The sequence below is a fragment of the Octopus bimaculoides genome, chromosome 6 (genome assembly GCF_001194135.2).
Source record: "Octopus bimaculoides isolate UCB-OBI-ISO-001 chromosome 6, ASM119413v2, whole genome shotgun sequence".
NCBI lineage: Eukaryota > Metazoa > Mollusca > Cephalopoda > Octopoda > Octopodidae > Octopus > Octopus bimaculoides.
The window spans coordinates 83,020,205-83,046,003 of NC_068986.1; the positions used below are offsets into that span (position 1 = coordinate 83,020,205).

The 25,799-nt window shown below is 35.6% G+C and overlaps 2 protein-coding genes across 3 annotated transcripts; both read right to left on the bottom strand.

Moving 5' to 3' along the window:
* Positions 1 to 625: 625 nt before the first annotated feature.
* Positions 626 to 6,399, bottom strand: LOC106871466 (putative zinc finger protein 702). Of its 2 annotated transcripts, none has more exons than XM_014917939.2 (2): positions 5,644 to 6,399; positions 626 to 3,939 (listed from the first exon to the last, which is right to left on the bottom strand). In XM_014917939.2, the coding sequence occupies exon 2, from the start codon at positions 3,601 to 3,603 to the stop codon at positions 3,010 to 3,012; it is 594 nt and encodes a 197-aa protein (XP_014773425.1). In that variant the 5' UTR covers positions 3,604 to 3,939; positions 5,644 to 6,399; the 3' UTR covers positions 626 to 3,009. The 2 variants fall into 2 exon arrangements, with proteins under 2 accessions (XP_014773425.1, XP_014773424.1); XM_014917938.2 differs by lacking the exon at positions 5,644 to 6,399 and adding an exon at positions 4,271 to 5,634.
* A 3,796-nt stretch (positions 6,400 to 10,195) lies between these two features.
* Positions 10,196 to 24,961, bottom strand: LOC106871462 (ubiquitin carboxyl-terminal hydrolase 38). Its single transcript, XM_014917934.2, has 2 exons — positions 24,826 to 24,961; positions 10,196 to 18,085 (listed from the first exon to the last, which is right to left on the bottom strand). Exon 2 carries the CDS (start codon positions 17,947 to 17,949, stop codon positions 15,331 to 15,333), a length of 2,619 nt encoding a protein of 872 aa, XP_014773420.1. The 5' UTR covers positions 17,950 to 18,085; positions 24,826 to 24,961; the 3' UTR covers positions 10,196 to 15,330.
* Positions 24,962 to 25,799: the final 838 nt, after the last annotated feature.

A 25,799-nucleotide genomic window follows, 5' to 3' on the forward strand; every position in this document is an offset into this window, starting at 1 on the left:
GGGGGGGGGGGAACAACGATTTAAGCCACCTTGAGTAATCCTTTGAGTAATCAAAGGGTTTCTTTCACCCAGGTCTCTTTGATCAGAGGGATGGCAAAGCCAATATGTCTCAGAGATACAACCAAGCGAATAGATTACTAAGAAAGTCAGTAATGCCAGAGTCAAAAGCATCAATAGAATGTGTTCCATTTGTAAGTTTGATTAATAGCAGTTGACTTACTGAATTCGTACACCTTTGTAAACAGGTATTGCTTTTGTGCTTTCAGGGTGTCAATCCATCCTATACATGTCAAGCTGAAGCCCTAGGGTGATGTTACTTTAGTCCACAACAGTTTGATTATAAAACAGATGATATTGGTTTACATGTTTACCAGTAACAAATCAAACAATGGTGTTAACTTCCTTGGTAACCTATGTACCTGGTTGTATCTCTCAGATATGTTTTTGATCCTCATATCACAGGACTCTGGAAAACCTTTTACTCTCTGCTTCTCTTCTATCAAAATACACACAGTGCCTGGTTCTTTTTGTAGTTATTTCATATTGCATGTTCTACATATAAAATCAAAGGAGAAAAATATAAGAATATATCATCTTTATTTCAATTTTGGATTATTTACAGGAATATCCATAAAATGTGATGAGGTAAAATTTAAAGATTTTGAGCCTCAGAAATGTGATGAAAAAGACTGAGTATAATAACAAAAATGCCCAAACAAAAAGAGAGTTTGTGAGAATGGATAATGACACAAATTTATCACCTACTTTGTATTAAGCTGAAGGTTACAATGATATTTACAAATTAATATCCAAATTACCATAAAGTCATGAAGAAATCATGATGTAAATAGAAGAAATTATAAAATTATCAAGTCATTAAGAATGAAATGTCTGATTTTCTTATGCACAAAGTTTGACAGTCATTAATTCTAATGTTTCATCCTGACAATTCTTTGTTTTACAACATTGAAGAGTTACATCATCACTTTTTGAAATGCAATTCATGGTGTCTGATTATATTGTAAGTTTTCTCTTGTAATTCAATTTTTGTGAACCCATGGATAGATAAAAAATTCATGTTGTTTATGAATATGAGTTCTGTCGTGGAACCAATGCATCCCAGACAGCTGGAAACACCAATGAGGTGTTTGGTGAAGATGTGGCGAATGAGTGCACTGTACGTTGATGGTTTGAGAAGTTCCGGTCTGGTGACTTTACTCTTGAAAATCAGCCCCATGGTAGACCTGAGATCAAGGTGGATAATGATGAGCTGGAAACTGTAGTGGAAGTGGATACATCTCAAACTACGTGTGAATTAGCAGCAAGGTTTGATGCTTCAATTCCAACTGTATTGGTCTATCTGAAACAAATCGGCTAGGTAAAGAAGCTGGACAAGTGGGTACCACATGAACTGAACGAGCATCAAATGACACATCATCTTGAAACTTGCTGTTCTTTGCTGTGACAGCATAAAAAAAGAACCATTTTGGCATCGTATTGTTATGTGTGATGAAAAATGGATTCGTTTCAACAAAGCAAGCATTCTGCATAGTGGTTGGATAGAGACGAAGTGCCTAAACACGATCCAAAAAAGAATATTCACCAAAAAAAGCTAATGGTGTCTATTTGGTGGTCCAGCACTGGTGTCATCCACTACAGCTTCACGAGACCTAGTGAAATGATGAGTGAACTTGCAATTAAGCAATTGAAATTTGTCAATAGAGACAGGCCAATTCTCTTGCAAGACAATGCTTGACTACATGTTGCACAAAGAACACTACTTAAGTTACAGGAACTGAACTTGGAAGTACTCTGTCATCCACCATATTCACCAGAACTTGCACCAACAGACTATCATGTTTTCCAGGCATTACACAACATATTGTGAGGTAAAAACTTCAAATCTGAAGAAGATGCAAAAACAGCCTTTCATGATTTCATAACCTCTTGCTCTCCAGAATTCTTCACTGCTGGCATAAATAAGCTACTGATAAAATGGAAAAATTGTGTTGATAATTCAGGTGCATAGTTTAATTAATTGCATTGCCTTTTGTTGAGATAAAGTAAAATATACTTTCAGTTCAAAATCAGACATTTCATTCTTAATGACCTGATATATAACTATTTACCAAGAGGATCCTTTTCAAGATGAAGTACATACATAATAAATTTAAATCAGAATATACATAAGATACATGAAAGAATGTATATAAAATTCAGAATACATATAAAACACATATGCCATTAGGCAATGTTGAAATATGCTGAAATAAATGCACTAAATATGTTTTGTGCATTCATTGTAACACAATAACTGTACAGTGAAATCATTTCCCATTTATGAGAATACATTTCTCAGCTATTTAGCCACACAGTCAAATCAACAGTATCATTCCTCCTTTCTGGAAATATGTTAGTTTGTAATGTGTGAATATACTGAAATAATGCTTTTATTTAAAATATCACTGGTAAGTTATTTCACCCAATTTAGATATATAAAATAAAATATTGGGAAGTTGTTCTTTCAGTGTTAAAACTTCTTTTTTCTGTGAATACATTTAAAAATTATATTTTTCTGATAGAATGAATTTTGATAGTGGTGTGTTAACTCTTCTATATGAAGAAATAAATGTATAGCTAAATTAACGAGTTTTTATCATATATCAGCTGGCTTTCCTCCTATATGAATATGCTTGTGTCTACTTAAAATACTAGCCTGAGAGAATGATTTATAACACATATCACAGTAATATGGCTTCTCTCCTGTATGAATACGTTTGTGCGTTGTTAAGTAATGGTTAAAACAGAATGATTCACCACAGATATCACAATGATATGGTTTTTCTCCTGTATGAATATATTTGTGTCTAGTTAAGGTAAAATTTGAGAGAATGATTTAAAACAGATATCACAGCTATAGAGTCTCTTTCCTGTAGGAATAAGCTTGGGAGTAGTTAAATCACCATTTCCAAGGAATGATTTATGAGATATACCACTGTGATACTGTTTCTATCCTGTATGAATATGTTTGTGAGTAGTTAAGATTATCACTTCAGAAAGAGATTTATTATGGATATCACTTTGATATAATTTATCTAGTGTATGAATACGTTTTGGGGTAGTTACATGAAGATTCATTTTCTTTTGTGCATGAATTTGTCTGTGGCGAGTTAAGATAGAACTTTGAGAGAAAGACTTACCACAGATATCACAGTGATATGGCTTCTCTCCAGTATGAATATGCCTGTGAGTAATTAAATTTATTCTAGCAGAGAATGATTTACTACATATGTCACAGTGATGTGGTTTCTCTCCTGTATGAATACGTATGTGAGTAATTAAGCTAGATCTTTGAGAGAAGGATTTACCACAGATATCACAATGATATGGCTTCTCTCCTGTATGAACATGTTCATGGGTAGTTAGGTTACCTTTCAGGGAGAATGACTTTTTACAGATATTACAGTGGTATAAGGCCTTCCCTGTTACTTTCAGCGTCTCAGTAGGAAAATCAATACTTTTATACTGTGGTTTACAATTAATTCCATTTTCATATAGTGTATTTTCCATTCTTTTCCTTCTTTCACTACAATATATATTCATTTGTATTCTTTTTATATTTTATTCCAAACAAATATTTCTACAATTATATTACCATCAACTGTGATTTTTGTAGGTATCAGGAAATGTTGCAACTTCTTTGTAAATATATCCAATTTTAAATAGAAGACAAAATCATTTTGTTCAGATTTCAAAGAGAACTGTGAAAAAAACAATTGTTACCAATAACATCTCTCAGAGGCTATAAGTAAATATTTCACAGTAATTCATTACAGTTTTATATAAACAGGGTTACGTCTGTCCTGCAAAACATCTTTTAGTCTATAATATGATGTATATGAAGAAAAAACTTCTTTCCTTTCAACATCAGCTGATATTCTGAAATAATAGAGAAACCATATAAGATACAGAAGACACATACAAAGAATGGATTTAACAGTGAAAATATCACATTTATACTTTCTAATTGTAGGCATAGACTTTGAACTCTGCTTCTACCATTTTCCTTCCTATCTATATATACATATACAGTATAGGGTGTTTGGGTTAAATTTCACAAATTTTTGTATCTTTTTTTTTTTTTCAGAAATAGCTTAATGTATTGGTGAACAATCAATGGCATTGGAGAGCATAAAGTTTAAAGTCATAAAGAATAAAAAGTTTAGAATGGTACAACAATGCACTATAGAACAAAAAATGGACTATATACCTGTTGTAATTTGGTTCTCTATAGTCTGATGATATTTCAGAATTAAAATTCCTTCTTCAGATCTTCTTAGCTGGAGTCTCTGCTATAAACTGTTTTCCAACGGTTTGTTGAAAAAAAAATTAGATGACATGGAGGACTGGAAGCCATCTGAATATTGGAAGTTAACTGTATCATGATGATTTGCACTGGGCATCAAAATGTTAATATCATGGCTGCTGCTCAGTGCTGTGAACACTATAAAGGTTCTAAGATGTGACATGGACAGATGCAATGGAGACTATAAAGCTATAGCCAGCAGGAAGAGACACAACAAGCATTCTGACTGCATTCACAAGCCAGAATTCATCCCCACATCTTTGAGCAGGACCTTAGGCTCAATTTGGATGACTATGTGAAGCTGGTGGAGACTGTGCTCAATCCTTGGCTGGAGAGGGTTGCTGCTGGAAGGCTATATATGTGGCAGCAGGATTCAGCTCCTTGCCATACCTACAGAAAGAGTCATGAAGTGATTGTTGGAAAATGTCTATGACTTCACCAACCCTAATTTCTGGCTTCCAAATTCCTCCAATTGTAATTCCATGGATTACTATGCATGGGGCATGATTGAGAAAGACACCAGCCACTCTGCCTGCAACATCAAGGCCAAGCAGGTGGCGAAGATCACAGTGTTTGAAGATCTTCCCAGGGATGCAATGAGGAATACATGCACAAGGTTCAAGAGCCAGCTTGAGGCTGTAGTGGAAGCTGAGAGCGACTACTTCAAGTAAACTTATCTCCCATCCATAATCTAGTTGATACTTTTTGGATGGGATATTGTGATTTCTTTTCCTTTAATGCAAACTGTCAAATTTAGCCCAAATACCCCGTATATACATATATATTGGTACTACTAAAGCAGAGTGGTCCCGAACGCGCAGTCGCGCGTCCGCGTTAGCTAGTCGTGAGTGGTCGATCCTAACCCTAACCCTAAACACGTATTCATTTGCGCACGCGCACTTTTTGAAAGATCGACCACTCACGACTAGCTAGCGCGGGTGCGCGTTCGGGACCACTCTACTTTAGTAGTACCTATATATTAAAGGAGAAATGGTTACTACTCCCCTTGACAAGGGTACAAGAGATAATCTGATCTTTCTAACACACATATATAAACATATATATGAATGTACGTAAACACACACACATACAATGCGGTTGATATTCTGACCATATCGCACGAGGAGTTTTTTAGGCGGGCAATTTAAACTGGTCGTGTGCATACGTGCATATATATATACAAAGTATAGGCATAACTAAGTATATACAATTACTATAGACCCAATAAAAAATGTCACAATATAGTGAAGAATGGCAGTATATAAATTAATACTCACGTGATTACAGTTGATATAAGGAAGATATCACTAAATATTCAAATAGAATTTTCAGTCGAAGTGGATAATGACAGCTTTTAAAGAAATTCTAAATTTTACCGCAGACGTTACTTTATACTTTCAGATCAACATAGTGAATGTTGTTGTAGCTATTTCTTCACACGGTTAATTACCAATCATCCATATTTAATTAGGGTCTTCTAATGTGTGTTCGATGTAAACTTGATACATGTGGATGAAACAAAACAAAGTTTGTCAGGGGAAGTTACTCTATTTCTCTTTTTTATATTTTTCTAAATACATTACGAATGATTTAAAACATTTTGCTCTGAAATATGTGTGAGTTTTTCATTGATGTCCACTGGTTCATCTGCCATCATTAAATCATGATTCATTTTGGTATTTCGAGAAAAAGGAGAGAAAGAGATTACATCCATGAGCAATACAAAAAAAAAAAATCTTCAACTTTTTTGCCAAAAGGAAACAACTCCGACACACCGGAGGGGTACTTTTCATCTCTATACCGAAAACCCCAAAATCGTGTTGCATGGAAGTCTTACGCCGGTGAACCAGAGAAACGATTGTGTTATAAGCAATCCGACAACGAAAAACATCAACCAGATGTTCGCTTTCGAATCCGCCAGAATGTATTAAGAATGAATAGACAGAACATAATTTGTAGCACAAAATTTGCTACCATTGCAATTAAGATGTATTTAGGAGCAACTCGTTCAAGGTCCTCAACTAAGGCCAAAATTCTTCGCTCTAAATAACCCGTTAAAAAATTAATAAAACACCAATTTTAGGGATTTTTTCGTTTTCTTCTAATGACAACTCTTAATCAGAAAATTTTCAAAAATTGGGGCTAAGAATTGCATCTCCTTGAAAAATGCATTAAAATAAAAAATTCCGATTCCTACATTTTAAATGTCGGAGATTGCGAATATGCAACAAAAAAATATTTTTTAAAAATTTCACTCTCCTCTGCCCACAATTTAAAGTTTTTGATTTTGTTTACTTTAAAGGGATTGTAGCGAATTGACGAACATATGCAAATCGACATTAAATATAGACAAAATCATTAAAGTGAAAAGAATTTGCCTTAAATAATCGTAAATGATAATTAAATGTAAATTAAATATGCACCACTTTATGAGAAACAAACATTAATATGTTTAATAAGGGGCTCAAATTTTCCACCTCCCCCAATTTTAAGTTTTGAACTTTTTTATCCATTTATTTATTTGTCTGTCCATTTATCCCTATCCGTTTATTCATAAAATATATTTGCCAACTAAATGTAGCGGTCCTCTACAGGACCGTTACATTGTTTTTAGCCCCAGGAATATATATTTATCTATCTTTCTCTTTATACACATATCTATACGCTTATTGAATTTAAAATTTTGAAATGTGGTTTCCTGCATATTCGGAATCTCCGTCATCGAAAACAGAGAATAAAGGATCTATTCTATCTCAATCACAGATTTTTAAATTAATTTTTTTAACTTAACAGTTTGAAACTTCAAATACTGGTAGAATTTCTCACATAGAATACGGCTTACTCTGAACATTTTTGACCAAATTTCGTGTTTTAGAAGTTATTTCGTGTTAAAGTTGTTGTATTTGGGTAATTTCAGCCAATCAACGACGTGTATTTGGTTGAAGAAAGCTACTGCTGTTTGCAATAGTAATTGAAGAGGAACAACTACTGGGTCATCTCTACTAAATGTCACTATTCTGTTCTATTCGTATGTTGTGTGAAGATGATATCACTTTTATCTCTCTTCCTTTCTAGTCATCACCGTGCATTCCTTACTCTTTCCATCCCTTGTACACTATCAACTTGCAGCCAGCGAGCGAACTTGTCACTGCCACTACAATTACCGTATTTTCCGGTGCATAAGCTGTTATTTGTTTTGTTTTACCTTCATGTTTTGATATTATTATTTTTTTCATCTAATAAACGTGGGAATACGAAAAAAGTTTTTCAAAAAAATGCATATTTTTTCGGGAGAGGTGCGATTCTGCATTAGCTACCAAAATTAGTTTTGCATGATGATGATGATGATGACGAATATTGCAGTATTTATAATAAAGAAGTCAGAAGCATTTAAAGTTACGTAATTTTAGCCAATGGATTTTAAACCACTGCCCTCAGCGTGAGTTGAAACTTTCTGGTCATGGCAACTCCACTTCCTTAATTCTATGGCTATGTAAACTTGAAATGTAGTAGGAGACAATGCCGAGAGCCTGCGTCTGTTGGAAGAGGCAAGTGGTTGTGCAGATGACTTTCTTTCGCCTTCTGTTTGTGAGGACACTGGATTCATGTCATTGAAATATATAAATTTAAATGCTTTTATCTTGTTAATTAGTAATTTTTCGAAAAAACAAAACAAGACAAAAAAATGAATGTGATATTCATCATCAGCAGGCATGATTACATCTATGTAGGAAATTTGAAAACAACCCATTGAGAACTGAAAAGTGGTTGGAAGAAAATCTAAAAGGATTAATTTTGCTTATTAAAACATCGTTGGTGAAATGCTTTTGGTTTCATTTTGTGATAGCCATCACACAGAAAATACTAGCTTCCAAATTCTGTTTTTTTAATTAGGAAAAAAGGATCAAAATTTAAACCTCTAACATTTTTCAAAAAATTTTCCTTAATAAACAAATCACAAAATTGGAGTCAGTGTGAAAAATGGCCCCAATTTACCAAATTAAAAATTTTTTTGCTTAATTTCAAAATCTGTGACAACAACAGAAAAGATCCCTCTTCTCATAGTGAAGGGTAGATTATCTGATTCTTATATGCTAAATCTGGTGCTGCAGAGTAGTGAGACTTGGGCCTTAAATGCAGAGGATTTGCAAATGCTAGAAAGAAATGTGAGCATGTTTCAATGAAGGTATAATGTCAGCATATCTGAATGATATAGTACAAATGACTTAAGAAACAAGGAATCAGATATAGTTTGCAAGAGACAACACTGTTGGTATGGGCATATGATGTGTAAAGAGGATGATAGCTGCAGAAAATCACTGAGCATGCAAATTGGATAGTGCCTATGTAAATGTAAGACCATGAGAAATGGAACAGAGTAGCAGAAACTAATATTAAGATGCTGAGTTTCACGAAAGGGACCACAATTGGTAATATGCTGTACTGGAGAAAACCAGGCAATCATAGCAGAGAGAATACAAATAAGAAGGGTGTTGGTGGCTGGGATACTCTTGCTGTATTCACTCACTGCCTTCCTTTCTCTTACTATCCTCTTCCCACAGCCTGTTTTACCTGGGTTGCTTTCACTGTATATGTCATCTGCTATTCACACTCAACTTCTACCTCTCTCTCACTCCTCTTATTACATTCACTCACAGCTCCACCTCTTTGTCCCTATTTCTCTCACCATAGCTTCTCTGCCACCACAACATTCATTTCTCACTCTTTAGCCCACCATCATAAGCTTATGCCTCTTTCTTTCAGTGTTCGTCTTCTCACAACCTCCTCAGATTCTCATCTTTCTTCCTCTCATGCCCCATTCTTCTCACATATTCACCCTTAAATGTGGGATAGCACTAGACCCCTCCACAACCCAGTTTATCATCCTTTTCTTTCTCACTAATCCCTGACACTACTCTTTCTCTTTTCCTTTTCCCTTCCCAACAGTGTCCACTTTTAATTTCTTCACTATCAACCTCTCGCAACAATAAATCTGTTTCTCTCACCATACTCAGCCTTCCTTTGTCACCTCTTTTAAAGTCATCCCTTTCTCCTGTTACCTTTTTTAGCCAAGGGACTTTTTTAGTTTTGCTACTTACAGAGTGACCACACTAATCTTGGTGTTATAAGAAAAGCATCTTATACACTTTATATAGTGAATGATAAATTCCATTGTCTATGAAGCACAGGTTTCAGTGGATTATGGCAACAGTTGGACAGAAATTGCAGTAGTGGAAGGAAAATTTAAATCCAGCTATAACAATCATCTTTTGAGTTTTAGGCACCATGATAAAAAATGTTCAATGACACTTTTGGCTTTAATCTGGAGGTTTAAAGACGAAGGAACCAACTACAACATCAACTGGAAGACCATCTCCAAAGCCAGACCCTATATTAACAGGTCAAAAAGATATTCAGTATTATATCTTGAGAACCTCACATGATTACATAAATTCCAGGAATGAGATTTTTTCTGTATATCCACATTTTAAGGAATACATTTTGACAGAATTTAAAAAGAGGCCACTAGACACATAGTTTAACCATTAACATCTTGTTTATGTCTTTTGACATTGCTTATTGTAACACTGATTATTTCCCTCCTGTTTTTCTTTTTGTCTTCTTCCTTACCAGCATTCCTTGTTTAAACATTATCTGTTTAGAAAAGCAACTGACAAACGGTTTTGTTTTTAGCTTGACAAATAGCAAAATAAATTTATGTTTCAACCAGGAAATCCTGTGTAGCTGTATTTAACAAAAATTGTGGCTTTTATTATAACATTACATATATACACAGATAGATATATAATCCAAATAAGAAGACAAAGAAAGAGTTTATCACATCTTTAATGATCAGTTATAGTTGTTTCGGTACCACTCTGTTTTTAACACCATTGCATGCAAAAGTTCCAAGTGAAAAGTTATGAAATATTTGGGGCTTTAAATAATGGAGTGGCATTTCATAAGACTTGAATCAAAAAGTGTGCTCTTACATTGTGCGTCTGTCAAGCACTGTATTTTAATTATATCTGGAGGAAACAAGAAGTTTAAAATAAAAACAAAAATAAAAATGGTGAAATAGCAGACAGGCCTTAGACAATAGTAATACCAAAACAGATAAAGATAAGTTAGAAGAAAAAGAAGACATAAATGGTGAGGTAGGCTAATAAAAAAAAAAAATTGTCAGCAACCAAAATAATAATGATCAAGTGAGTATAACAATAAAGAAAGCATATCTCAAAAAAGAGAATGAGAAAGTGATAATGCTGTAGAAATATAAACATCTAATATTAATAATAATAATCCTTTCTATTGTAGGCACAAGGCCTGAAATTTTGGAGAAGAGATTTTAAGTTGATTACATTGACTCCAGTGCATAACTGGTACTTATTTTATCGACCCCGAAAGGATGAAAGGCAAAGTTGACCTCAGCAGAATTTGAACTCAGAATATAGTAACAGACAAAATACCGCTAAGTATTTCACCTAGTGTGCTAATGATTCTGCCAGCTCCCTACCTTAATAATAATAATAATAATAATAATAATAATAATACCAACAACAGTAAGAATAGGTAGGACATGAACAACATTAATGATAATGAAGACAAACTGAAGACAGAGGTTGTATTAATAATAGTGATGATGATAGTGATGGGCCAAGAATGATGCAGATAAGAAATGGATAGCCACTGACTAAAAAAAACCTATGATGGTGTTGGTGGATGAAATAGGTAAAGAAAGCAGACACATGCAATAAAACACAAAATTGGGTGAAATGGGAGAGGTAGTACTGAGGGAAACCAATTGCTGGTAACTTTTCATTCTGAGATGCTAAGACATAAAGGATTTAGAGTTGATAGGGGCAGGTGAGCTTATGAAAAACAGAAAAGTAAATAACTAAATAAATGGGAGAAAATGAAGTAGGTATTTTAAAAAAATATATATATATCTATTTAAAATGCTAATGTTAAAAGCTGAAAGAACACAGAATTGAGAATGAAAATAAAATAAAATTAGAATAGATTTAAGACAAAATAGTATAGAGACAAAGAGAGAAACAAATAAAACTAAACAATGAATATTAATGTGACAGGAATAAATGCTTAATAGCAAGCTAGTTATTTACAGGGGTGGATATTAAAAGTCACTGCATTGAAAAGGTGGAGAAATGGTAGATAGCCTTGAGGCCTAGTTGAGTGTTGCATTGGAAATAACCTGTCAATCTAGCCTTCCAGCACTTTAATGAATGAATGTATATATGCATTCATGTACACACACAAATACACATATATAAATATATGTATACATACACATATATTATATACATATATCATGAGTTGGTGTGCAAAACAATGATGGGAATAAACAAATTGAAGACCAGTTGAAATATGTTTGAGAAATATTTAAACTTATAAAGGGTTTACACTGAAGTTTGTTGTAGAGAAAAAATTCTCACTTGAGACAAAAAAGGTGTTAGAGCATGGTGGTCAACTTAGAATACCCTCTATTGGACTGATAGGTGCATTTTCAAATTGTTAGTTCACTTTCAAAAATTCATTCATGCACAACAGAAGCAGTATTAGTTTAAAATAACAATATGTATACTGTTAAATGCAGATACATCACAGAAAGCCAAACTAACTGCAGTATTCATCCTCAGATAAAATTTCTTCTAGACATACAGTGTTAGATAACACAAAAATATTTAAGTAGCAAAGTGACAGAAATGCATATTTAGCAATACCACCACCACCACTGTTGGACAATTTTCATCCACTATTAATATAATTTTGTGTTATATAATACTGCGCATCTGTAGGAGATATTATCTCAGGATGAATACTGCAGTTAATTTGGCTTCCCATGATGTATCTGCATTTAGTATGATATACAGATTGCTACTTTAAACACATTCTGCTTCTGTTGCACATGACAAACTTTTATTCAGCTCTCCAGCTACTTGCAATATCAGTGATTTTTTAACCACTATTTTTCTATGTCAGTGACAATGGATTTTGCTTTAGCATGTGGCTGCCAGTGGGTATTTGCTACTAATAAAGCCCCAAAAGGCAGAAATGTGCATCTAGCAATACCATCACTGATGCTGGATGATTTTCGTCTGCTACTGATATATTTGTGTTTTTTAACACTATGTCTATAAGAAATATTATCTCAGGATGAATACAGCAGTTGATTTGGCTTTCTGTGAGGTATCTGCATTTAGTATGATACACAGTCTGATGTATGTAAATATATATATATATATATATATATATACACACACACAAAAGTACATACAAACAAAAGTATATACATACATATGCAAAAGTATATGCATACATGCACAAAAGTATATACATACACACAGAGTCCTCACTTAAGGTCATTGTGCTATAACATTGATGGGAAATCTATAAAACCAAAGTAAAAATTCACAACACATATGCCTATCAAACTGAATTTGTTTGCTTTACTTCTTCTTTCCATTTTTTCTTCCTTTGCAACCAGTTGTTTTCAATTCAGTAATATACATAAATAAGTCAATAAACAGATAATGATGGATAACAATGCATGATATTAATTTTTTTTTATTTCACGGCTTTCTTTTAAGACACAATCTTTCTACATTTATTATGTATTTAACAGAGATACAACTCTTTTAAGGCATGACAATACTTAAAATATAAAAGGGTGGAGTTCCTTGAATCTCATGGCCAAAAAATATCTAATGAGGACCTCATAGAAAGTAGAACAGTACTGTGAGTGAAAATGCAAGACCACCAGGTATTTTAACTACTAAAAGATTTGTCAGAGAGTATCCTTATTTTAGATAAAGCTATGGCAATTTTCACCAAAAAAGATCTTCAAAGAGAAAAAGTTAAGAACAAACAGGTTAATAATGAGCGACTTCAACTTCTAAAAAAAATTATACAATCCACGGTGGTGCATCAGCATGGCCGCAGCTCTGAGCTGAAACTTTGAAATGAAATGAAATGAAATCATAAGAAAAATAATGCAAGATAACAGACTTTGTCCAAGTTCTTTAAAGAAACAACCGTCTTATTGATTTGTATTAATATTTAAGTGTTTGTTTACAATTTTGTTGATCTTTTTGTGACTAGGAATGTAACTCTCTTTATATCAATGAACATTGGTTAAATTGGTTTTGCTTTATGTTATTTCACTTAAATTTGCTCTTCTCAAGCACCTATCAATGACATTAAATGAGGACTGTGTGTGTGTGTGTGTGTATATAATTTCTTCTACCATAGTAGGCATAAGGCTCGCTGCTTTTATAACAATAATAATCATTTCTACTATAAGGACAAGGCCTGAAATTTGGTGGGAGGGGCTAGTTGATAACATTGACTCCAGTGCTTGACTGGTACTTATTTTATCGATCCCGAAAGGATGAAAGGCAAAGTTGACCTCAGTAGAATTTGAACTTAGAACGTAAAGACGGATGAAATGCTGTTAAGCAGTTTGCCTGGCATGCTAACAATTCTGCCACCTTGCTGCCTTAATAATAATAATTCTGGGCCTTGTGCCTAGAGTAGAAAAGATTGTATAATAATAATAATAATTCTGTTTTGCCATAGCAGGATCAACAAGTTGTTTAAACTCAATATGCATGTAGGTGTCCCAATGCCACCAATACCCTTGTTAACATTGCCATGCCCAGCCATCCATGTCTGAATTACTTATTTTCTTAGTTTCTGGTGCCTGACAACCAACTTATCACAGGAAAGGTATCCAGCATTAGAAAATCTGCCTCATCCAAAGTCATGCAAGCATGGAAAAATAGACATTCAAATAATGATGATACACGCACACACACACACACACAATTTCTACATACAATGGGTTTCTGTACAGTTTCTGTCTACTACATTCTGTTCACATATTTATAAGGCATTGGTAAACCTGAGGAAGCTATAGCAGAAGAGAATTGCCCAAGATGTTCTGCATGCAGTGGAAATGCACCCAAACTCAGAAAGTTTTGCAAAGCAAACTTATGAACCACATAGTCATGCTTGAACCTATGTATATTAAATACTTATTATTAAACCCCTGAAAATGTGTTGTATAGGCACAAGGGAGTCTGTGTGATGAAGAGGTTTGTTTCCCAACCACATGGTTTTGGGTTCACTCCCACTGTGTTACACTTTGGGTGTGTGCCTTCTACTAAAGCCCAGGACCAATCAAAGCATTGTAACTGGATTTAGGAGATGGAAGGAAACAACTGAAAAGAAGCGTAGTATACACACACACACACAAGATCAATGAATATGAATAGAAATATTGTGCAAATTATGTTATGTACATTTCCATAGAATGGTTATTTATTTGCATATTAATGTATTACTTTGTGAAACCACATAACCAGACATTTTCATCACATATCTTTGTATAAATGACAGGTGTGTGTGATATTTATTCACTTATTATATTTTACCCTGCAGTAAATGTGCAGCATATTGTTATTAAATACAATGGATTTACAGTGTGCTTAAGAATCATAAATTAACTAGTTAAGTTTTCAGTTTGTTTTATTGACTGGCTGATAGACAGAGAGTATCATTGGTATTCTTCCAAAGTAACCTGTGAGCAGGAGTGCTAAGTTAATTGCCTGGATCTTATAGATCCCAACTACTTGATATATATATATATATATATATATATATATATATATATATATATAATGTGTGTATGTGTGTGTGTATTTTTGTCTTCTTGACAGTGCACAATTGTTGTAAATGAATGTCATTTGTTTCCAATGTTCTGCAAAATCAGGTATGGCCATGGGGAAATATTACCTTGCTTAGAAACAAGTAAGGGTTGGTAACAGGAAGGGCATCTGGCCATAGAAAATCCACCTTAATAACCTCAATCCAAGCCATGCAACCATGGAAATGTGGACATTAAAATGATGATGAAGAAATGATAATGATTATTTAGTAATTTAGTATATAAACTTAGACCCAAAGATGTCTAAGTGGCCAAAAGCATTTGTCCCTCCACTGTTCCCACTGCCATCATAGTCAAAGTCATCTTTTTTCTTTTTTGTGCTGTCTTCATCTTTGACCTGTGATAATTTTTCCTTGAAATACCTTTCATTGTCTTTTGAAATTTCATTTTGAAATCTTTCTGGAATTACAGATTTTTCAAGCAGTTCTTCTAGATTACAGCATAACTCACCTGAATCTAATAGCTCTTTTGTTACACGTCTATATATAAAAAAGTAAGGAGTGTCACTTTTTGATGATTTAAGTGTATCTGAAAAATTATACTTTGTTTCTGTTACAGATTCATCATTAAAAATATACCAGTTGTCTTTTAGTAAATTACTCAAGTTTGTATAATGTTCATTAATTAAACACGAATGTCGGGATAGCAATATACAATGTCCGGAATCACTGTTATAACCAGAATGAATAACAACAGAACACAGTACATAATTAATATCTTCCTCGACAACCAAACTCTCATCATTTGTAGTGAAACATTTTAAACATAATTCTTTTGGATAATTGACATAAGCCATAATTTTAGACCGCTTTTTATTCTTTTTATTATAAGAAAATCTTGATAAAGTTAGATTTAAATATTCTGGAGCGTCTATGAGGAAAACTTGTCGAATTCCATCACGATAATCATTACAGTTTGGACACTTAAATTGATTACTAACCTTCAATTCTTCCACTGTGAAGTAATTCTGTATTAAGTCTCGAATATCGAGTTTATCATTTATATTTTTCTCTTCCTTCACCTCCTCCTCCTCATCATCATCATATGGTAATGCTAGGAGCAAAAACGAAAATCTTTCTTCGTATTTTGTTTCAGTTTGACATTTTAGACACCTTGTAGAGTTTCTGAGCTTACCAAAAAATTTTCTATCAATTAGCGTTCTTGATTTACTATCTACTATTTCGCATTTAGTTATCTCTCCCTTATTTTTATCACTCAAATCTGACTCTGTTTTCATGCTGTTTTTCTTTTCTTCCTCATCAAAAGCATTCAGAAGATGTGACAAAAACTCTGCACAGTCTTGCTGCTCATATTTTGCAAACCATGAAGGATTAGCGTTGCAATAGAATTCTGATGGGTAAAAAGAAGGCCGTTGGCTTGATAGTAGATAGGAGAAAACTTCTTGTAGTTTGCTGATGATTCCACCAGGGGGCACTGGCATGCCTAATACCTCTTGTCTAAAATTATCCAACATAAAGAGCACCTGAATAGCTGAATTCATATAACACGAGTTTTTCACATTGCACAATCCAGTTTTGCGTGTTAGAGTCTTCTTAATTTCAAGAGGAGGAACAGTAAAATTTTTGCAATTACTAGTATTACATAATGCTGCAAGAGGTTTTACTTTATTTAATTGCAGTTCTTTGATTGAGAAACAAGTCTGTCTATATTTTATAAATGGTTCTTTAGAATGCCAATATATTTCCAACTCCATATTGGCCAATAAGATTTCAATGCATGCTAAACCTGTGCTGCTTTTTTCCTCTGCTAATATTGGAATGATGTCAACCAACGACATTATCATGTGAGAGGTACTATCAGGACTCATCTGTATCTTTGTATATATATGTACCAAGATCTTAGCTGCAGATTCTCTAGAAGCAATCGGTTTCAGCATGTTGACTATGAAAACAATAGTCTCCTGAGCAATTTCTTTTAAAACTTCATCAAATCCTGCTGCTGCTAATTTTTCAAATATCCCAATTATCCATATATGTACTCGTTGAGAAAATGGCCAATCCAGCCAATGTAAAATTTGATAAATTGTGTTGGAGATTCTAGGTTTATTAATTACATCAATATTAATTAAATCAATAATTTCTTCTACTGATTTAACTGGTATTTGACTCAACGTTCCAAGACAGACAGAAGGACTGTTAAATGGCTGCGAAATTAAGGAAAACAGATAATGAACTGAATTTTTCTTTGTGTCATCATTAGAATTATTAGGGTTACAATTTTCCCATAATTGAAATAAAATTTGTCCAGCTGTATTTATTGTTTTAACTTCTCGTAAAAAATTAACTCCTTGTTTTGGTGTTCTAGTAACATATAAAATATCAATAATCACACAACAGAAATCATATCGTTGATAAACAGGAACACATTTAGGCTGTTTTATCAATAAAGAAAAGATTATAGCTAAACACTGTAAATTACTGTTCTGTTTTAAAAATATTGTGATTAACTGCTGGAAATATTTCACTAATGATGCATAGCATTCAGTACCTTTTAAAATTTGTAATGATTTTTCGATGATAACAATGGCTGCTGTTGGATTTTGGTGTGAATTAATTAAGATATCATTCATTAAAACTTTGTTGAAGTATTTTTGAAATATCTCTTCATTGTTTCTTGCCCAATTTTCGTAAAGTCGAACACCAGATGTACATTGGAATGCAGTTTCTCCATCTAATGACCATTTTACTGCAAGATTTAAAACTGGGACTGTGTCTTGTGCTGTTTTTGGTGATTTTAATATTTTTTGTAGAATTTTTTCTTTAAGGATATCTGGGTGATTAGAAACAAACAGTCCTTGAAGAATTTGATCCATGTTTTCGGTCAGAAAAATTTTATTCAGTAAACTTGGTAAATATCATCCATGAGATATTTTTATGTAACTGGAAAGCTGTTTCTCCATCTAATAATCATTTTACTCCAAGATATTGTTTTCAATATTATCTTATATTCTGAAATAGAGAAAAAGTATACAATGTAGAGGATATTTAAAAGTAGAAATGCAACAATGGAAATTTTACTATATATCTATATTAATAACTTTTAGACACAGAAATTTATCTAAGTGACTGAAATTTATTTTGTAATTTGTTATTAATATTATAACATAACAATGGTGGCAAACTGGCCAAATCATAAGCATGCCAGTTAAAATGCATAGTGGCATTTTATCCGTCTTTGTGTTCTGAGTTCAAATTCTGCCAAGCTTGCCTTTCATCCTTTCAGGGTCAATAAAATGAGTACCAGTTGGGTACAGAAATCAATGTAATTGACTACCCACAACCCCAAATTTCAGGCCTTTTGCCTATAGTAGAAAGGAATATTATAACCTAGGCAGCTAGCTGGCAGAATTGTTACTGCGCTGGGTAAAATGCTAAGTGGCATTTCATCCATTTTTACATTCTGAGTTCAAATTCTGCTGAGGTCAACTTTGCCTTTCGAAGTCAATAAAATAAGTAGTAGTTGAGCACTCGGCTCAATGTAATCAACTTACCCACTTACCCAAAATTGCTGACCTTGTGCCAAAATTTAGATATCAATATTATATCATAACACTTAACGTGGATCAAATCGAGGGACTGGTTATCCACATCAACAGTAGCTTAGTATGAGGTGGTACCAAGAGGTTCTCAGACAAGTTATATTTAATAAAAAATAACTTATTTACCTAAGTTTTAACATCATCTCTTTCAAAATAGTCACCTTGTATGGCAATACACCAGTCCCAGTGTTCCTGCCACTTTTGAAATCCAGCCTGGAAGTTATTTCTTATAAGTGAGTTGAGGACTTTCGGCGATTCACTCTGGATCTCCATAACAGTGTTAAAATGGTAGCCTTCGAGTTGCATTTTCCTCTTGGGGAAGACATGGGAGTCTGTAGGTGCTCAATCTGGTAAATAGGGTAGGTGCAGAAATGATACTATGTTGCTTATTTTTGGAGAGCTTAGTGACAGGGTACATTGTTGTCATGAAGAATCCAATTCTTCGTGCTCCACAGATCCAGTTGCTTTCGCCGAATATCCTCCCTCAAACACTTCAAAACGTTGCAGTAGAACTCTCTATCAATGGTCTGGCCCTGGAGGGTGAATTCTCAATGCACAATACCATAGATGTCAAAAAAAATGAGCATGCTCTTGATTGAGCTGTGGCTCTGTCATGCCTTCTTCAGTCAGGGAGATGAAGGGTTCTTCCACTGTGATGACTGCTGCTTCATCTCAGAATTGTACCCATAGACCCAACTCCTGTCACTGGTGATGGTCCTCGACATGAAGGGCGGGTCATCAGTGGCACACTGACAGAAATCTTGACTGATGCAATGTTCTATCTGCTTGGTGGTCAGCAGGCAGAGGATAAACTTGGCAGAGACATGCCACATGTTCAATTTAGACATTAAGATTGCCTGCACAGACCCATATGACCAACCAACAACATCAGCAATGTTGTCGACTGTCCTATGTTGATCTTCATGCACAAGCTGATAAATTTTCTCCACATTTCTGGGGGTGATGCTCATGGAGGGTCTTCCAGATCGCTTGTCATCTTCTAGGGATGTTCTGCTTTTCAAGTGCCTATGCCATTGCTTCGTCGCTATATGCTTAATGAAGTATGTTCAATGCCTCTGTAGCAGAGTTTCCAAGTTTAATGCAAAATTTCACATTGGCTCTTTGTCCCAACTTCCTGTCCATCATAAAATCAGACTACAGCATACACATGATCACAAAAACACAAATTGTGAAGTAAATACAGCAATGTCACACAACAATTGCCTCATAAGGTCACCGCTAGTTCTCACTGTGCATGCAACCACGTACTGCCATCTGTTGGTGCACTATAGAACTAGTCTGGGAACTTTCTGTTACCACCTTGTGTGTGTGTGTATATATATATATACATATATACACACACACACACACGAGGAGTGGATGTGTGGTAAGAAGCTTGCTCCCAACCACATGGTTCCATGTTCAGTCCCACTGTGTGGCTTGTTGGGTTAGTGTCTTCTACAACAGCCTTGCAAGTGGATTTGGTATATGGAAACTGAAAGAAGCCCATCGTACATATTTATATGTGTGTGTGTGTGTGTGTATACGTATTTGTGTATCTGTGTTTATTACCCCAGATCACTTGATATTTATGTTGATGTGATTATGTCCCCATAACTTAGTGGTTCAGCGAAAGAAACCGATAGAATAAGTACTAGGCTTACAAAGAATAAGTCCTGGGATCGATTTGTTCAATTAAAGGTGGTGCTCCAGCATGGCCACAATCAAATGATTGAAATGGGTAAAAGAATAAAAGAATATCATCATCATCATCGTTTAACATTCGCTTTCCATGTTAGCATGGGTTGGACGATTTGACTGAGGACTGGCGAACCAGATGGCTGCACCAGGCATAAAGAGAACAGCTATGTTTGCAGCTTCAAATACGCATTGGAAGCTGCCCCTGCACCAAAATATACTGTTGTCATCGATGCTGACAAGAAGCCACCTGGCTCCCATGCAGGCCGTTTTAACGCACTCACATGCAATGAAATTGCTGTGCTTCTTCATAGAGAACACCACAACAAATGGGACATTATCCTTCAGTGTAGGGACAAGATCCTGGAAAGGATCAGTGAGACCCACGGGTCCTTCGACGCAATGCAATACTTTCTTCTTTTTCTAGATGGTACTAATGGATATCACTTCGGAATTCTTTTGTGCAACAGCAACAAAACTGTCTCCTGCAAGCAATTCTATGTTTACCATTGTATAGTCCACGATGCCTGCTTCAATCACCTCCACCATACAAGAAACCTTTTCCAACAATTTACTGTGGACATGTGCATGAAAATGGAGTCCGAAAGATTCTGCTACATTAAGCAAAACCAAAAGCACTTGTGTTTGGAGAACTACATTCACCTTTGAGATGGTATTAACACTGATGTCGCTCCCAAAAACCTTGGAAAAGTGTGCATATTTCTGTCAACATTTACAGGAAACCCTCACTACATGTACAAATGCACAGAGGACGCCATGACATACGTGTGCCACTGTGGCAGACCCAACCTCTTCATCACTTTCACCTGCAACTTCAAGTAGACAGAAATCAGCAGTGAATTATTCCCAGGGCAAAAGGCCAAAGACAGACACGACCTTCTGGCCAGAATCTTCAACAGAAGTTGACAAAACTAATGGAACTCTTTCAAAAAGATAAGGTGTTTGGAGATGTTAGGTGCCACATGTACTCCGTTGAGTGGCAAAAGGGAGGCCTGTCACACGCTCATACTCATTTGGCTCTCAACGAAAATCAGCGCCACTGACATTGACAGTATTATATCTGCAGACCATGCAGAACATCTGGTGGCAGAGGAAAGCAGAGGAGATGCAAAACTATGTGGACCAATGAGACTTGTGCCATTTTTATGCCACAATCAAGATCTTTGGCCTCACAAGGTCGTCAGTGGGTGGCCTGAAGAACACAGCTGGCTCTGCGATAACTGACACCCAGGGGAGTCTCGATTGCCGGAAGTCCCATTTCGGGAGCTTACTTAACAACCTCTCACACACTCTTGGCAATCTCTTCCAAATCACCCCACAGCTCCCCATTTGCCATTGGATGTCCCTGTTGCCCTCAGCCCATGAGTTCAACAAGGCATTCAAGTGCATGAATCCGGGCAGAGCTCCAAGACCAGACAACATCCCATTTGAGTTTTTCACACATGGAGGACCTGAGCTGAGAAATCATCTGATGCTCCTTATCCTCAAGATCTGGAAAAGCAAGACCCTCCCAAACAACTTCCACAAGGCAGACCAAGAGGATTGCAACAACTATGGGTGTATCTCACTCCTGAGTACTGCAAGCAAGATCTTTGCTTGTATCCTACTCAACCGCCTCCTTATCCTTGCAGAAGATGTCCTCCCTGAGTCCCAGTGTGGTTTTCGACCTTCTCGAGGCACAATCGACATGATCTTCTGTGCCTGCCAACTTCAGAAGTGTCAAAAACAACAACAGCCTGCAATGTTCATCTTCTGGGATCTAAAGAAAGCCTTTGACAAGGTCCCCCATCCTGCAATGTGGGCCATCCTTGCTCGGTTTGGATGTCTGCAAGACTTCATTGCCCTGGTCCGCTCCCTTCACGACGGCAAGGTGGGTAGGGTATGCCATCAAAATACCCTCACAGACCCATTTCCCATCACTGGGTGTCTTAAGCAAGGATGTGTCTTGGCACCAATCTGTTTCTCTTTGTACAATGCCACCATGTTCAACGAAATCCCACTGGACTCACCTTCCATCAGCATGTGTTATAGCTTGGATGACGGACTCTTCAATCTCGCATGTCTCCACGCAAAGATGAGTACCTCCACCATCTCAGTCTATGAGATGCAGTATGCCGACAACAATGCCACCCCAAGCAAGACCATAAATGACCGATCTTTATAACAAGGTTTATGAACACTTTGGCGTGCAGGTAAACATATTAAAAAATAAGACCCTGATCCAACCTGCACCAGGCTAGAACAGTCCACCCACAAACATTAGCATCAAGAGCTAACAACGAGGTTCTTCACCACACCTCTCTACCAAGCATTGAAGCCACCATTCTTCACCATCACTTCCGCTGGGCAGGTCATGTCCAGCATATGGAGCCCTTTCGACTCCCAAGGACCATGCTCTATGGAGAACTTGCAATTGGAACAAGACCCAGAGGAGGCCCAAAATTCTGTTTTAAAGACCAGCTCAAACAGACCTTGGCTCAAACTAACATCCAGCCATCCTCATGGGAACAGACTGCCATGGATAGGACAGCCTGAAGGACTATCATCCACAAGTGAGCCAGCTCCTTCGAGCAGAACAGACGACCGAATGAAGTAAAATGCAGGAAAGGAAAGGAGCGTCTTCAACATCCTCGACCTGCACCGACCATCCTGTGCAAATTCTGCCTACGACTCTTTCACCACCAATTTGGACTCCAAAGTCACATTTGGCACAAACATCTGCCAAGGAGACTGGATAGAAACTGACGAACCCAATGCTTGGATAGAAGCTGGAGCCAATGATATTTTTTTATATATACCCAGGCCTACTTCCCATTTTTTTAGGAGAGGGTAGCCACAACAAGACACACACCAGGCATTCCATTCATTTCCCAGCTTAAAGAGGCGAGCCCCATTCTGTGCTCAGGTTAAGGCATAGAACGCAACCCCCAATATCAGCAGTGGGGCCCAACAGCATATGCTGGTACTGTACCCCTTTGAGCAACATCAAATTCATTCATCCATCCACAAACACTCTCCATGTTTTCCTATCATTTATAAACTCTCATACCTCTCTCACTTCAACACTTCTAACCACCAAAGCTTTCCTCATTCCATCCATCCACACAAACTGAGGTCTGCTTCTGGTTCTGCTGCCTTACCATCTTCTCCTCATCCATCCTCATTTAGTAAAAACGAATATCCAAAGAGTGTGCATTAAATGGCTGTATTCTAGGTGTAACACCCAAGAAATGATGTGGCCAACCACCACGAAAATGTTTACGCATGTACAGGAAGTATGGTATCATCTCCCACTCAAAGGATTTTGCCCACACAGCATAAGTTTTGACGGGAAAAAATAAAGACAGACACTTTTTGAACGCACCTCCTCTTTCTACCTTTCTCATCCAAGCTCACTCAACCATCTTGAGGCATATAAGAAACCTCATGTACCCTACGTAAGGGACCTGCTTCTACCTTATAATCATCTACCTATACTCCATTGACCATTACTCATTTTGTAATTATGATACATTCTCTAGAAGGTAATTTTAATAAATCAAGAATTTATGTTGTAGGATATTTCATACACTTGTATTTCTGTGTTGTTCAAATACACGCAACTGGCCAGTCTGCCATATTTCTCTTTGCTCATTTTATTTAAATTATACATATAAATGTAGAGGGAATATGAAACATGAGTATAAAGTCAAAGAGCACGAGGTCAACGAAAATCTCAACTTTTAACAATTTCTCTTTCCTTTTTTTTTTTATCACCTAGCGGATAAATGACGAAATACAAAGGGGAAACAACTTTAAAAATTTTAAACTTGTTTGTATAGAGCACTCACTGTTTACATGTGAAAAGTTGACAAAGGTTGTATGTAAACAATAGAGTTTTATGTCCCTTCGATGATGCAGTAATTATAATAGAAGTGAAATACATAAACAATGGCGTGGGGGGAAACTTATTTTCGTGTCCTAACTTTAACTTAAGGTATATAGTACTTTCTCCAAACTTAAATGTTGATTTGTTACTTTTGAAAACCCAAGAACAGGTGTTGCAAAAAAATAAAGTAGTTTCCGTATTTTTCTTCAGTAAGAGGTTGGACAGTTACATGGGATCGAATTTTACCTCATTATACACTCTAACTTCTGACATTGGCACAAAGCCACACATTTTGATAAAGTATATTAAATCCACTACAGTGCTTGAACCGGTATCAAATTCATAAATATGAACTTATAAAAATTACCAAGGTGGGAATTGAACTCAGAAAACAACAGGATGTAGCTTAATACTAATTTTACTATCCCCCACCTTTTCGAATTAAATATAAACATGTACACATTCTCATCAAATGAAATCAACAATATTACTTGATATATCAGATATTAAAAATATTGCTCAACCATATAAACTCAGTTGTATATAATTAGTAGCATATATACCTGGATCATGCCTATCTGCAGTCACTAATGCATCTAGCGTCAATCCTTGTGTACCAATAATTTGGTAACAATAATTACAGCGTTAAATATAACTTCCTGTGCAAAGGGATATAACCGTTGACTTCTTGTAGGCGGTGACCAATTAGACTTTGGCGAATACTTAATATCATATCTACGCCAAAAGCAGTATTATTTTATGGAAAAGCAAAACTTACCGAAAGTGAAACTATTAGATGGGGGTGCGAAACTATTAATACTAATATGTGAATAAGAGGTGGGTGTGGGATATATAGTAATGTGCTAATATCGAGGAATATTTCGTAATTTGATTTAATATTGTTACTTTACAATGTTTATAAAATTATCAGATATGCAAACAAGAACAATTAAAAGAGTTAAGGTTTACTTTAACACCTGGCTACCGAAACAAAAAAAAGTGTCAAAAAATGTGTATAAAACGAATATGAAAACAAAATTTGCGCTAACGAACCGGGGAGGCGAGGAGAGGACTTTCACAATATCCGATTTGTTCCCTCTTAACTTTTAGGAAAATTGATATCTTTCAATGAAATTTTATATAAATATCTTTCAAACGGCATATATTACGATTATAAAGAAATTTGTGAGGAAAATTTTTTTCCGAGGAGGTGGGGAGAGGACTTTCGGAAAACTCACACGATCCGATTTTTACCCTCATAACTTTTAGGGAAATGGATATCTTTTAATGAAACTTTATATAAAGACCTTTCAAACGACATAGATTACGATTATAAAGAAATTTGTGGGGAACATTTTTTTTTCAGAAGAGTGCGTTGGTGCATTTGGGGAGATGTGCTGCAAACAACAGCTAAATCGCCGTTAACTTTTTCCCATTGTGAAACCATATTCAACGCCCGTATTTATGAATTTTTCTCTCACCATGATACAGGGGATCTTTTTTAAAACCTTTTTTTTTTGCTCAAACGAAAATTAAT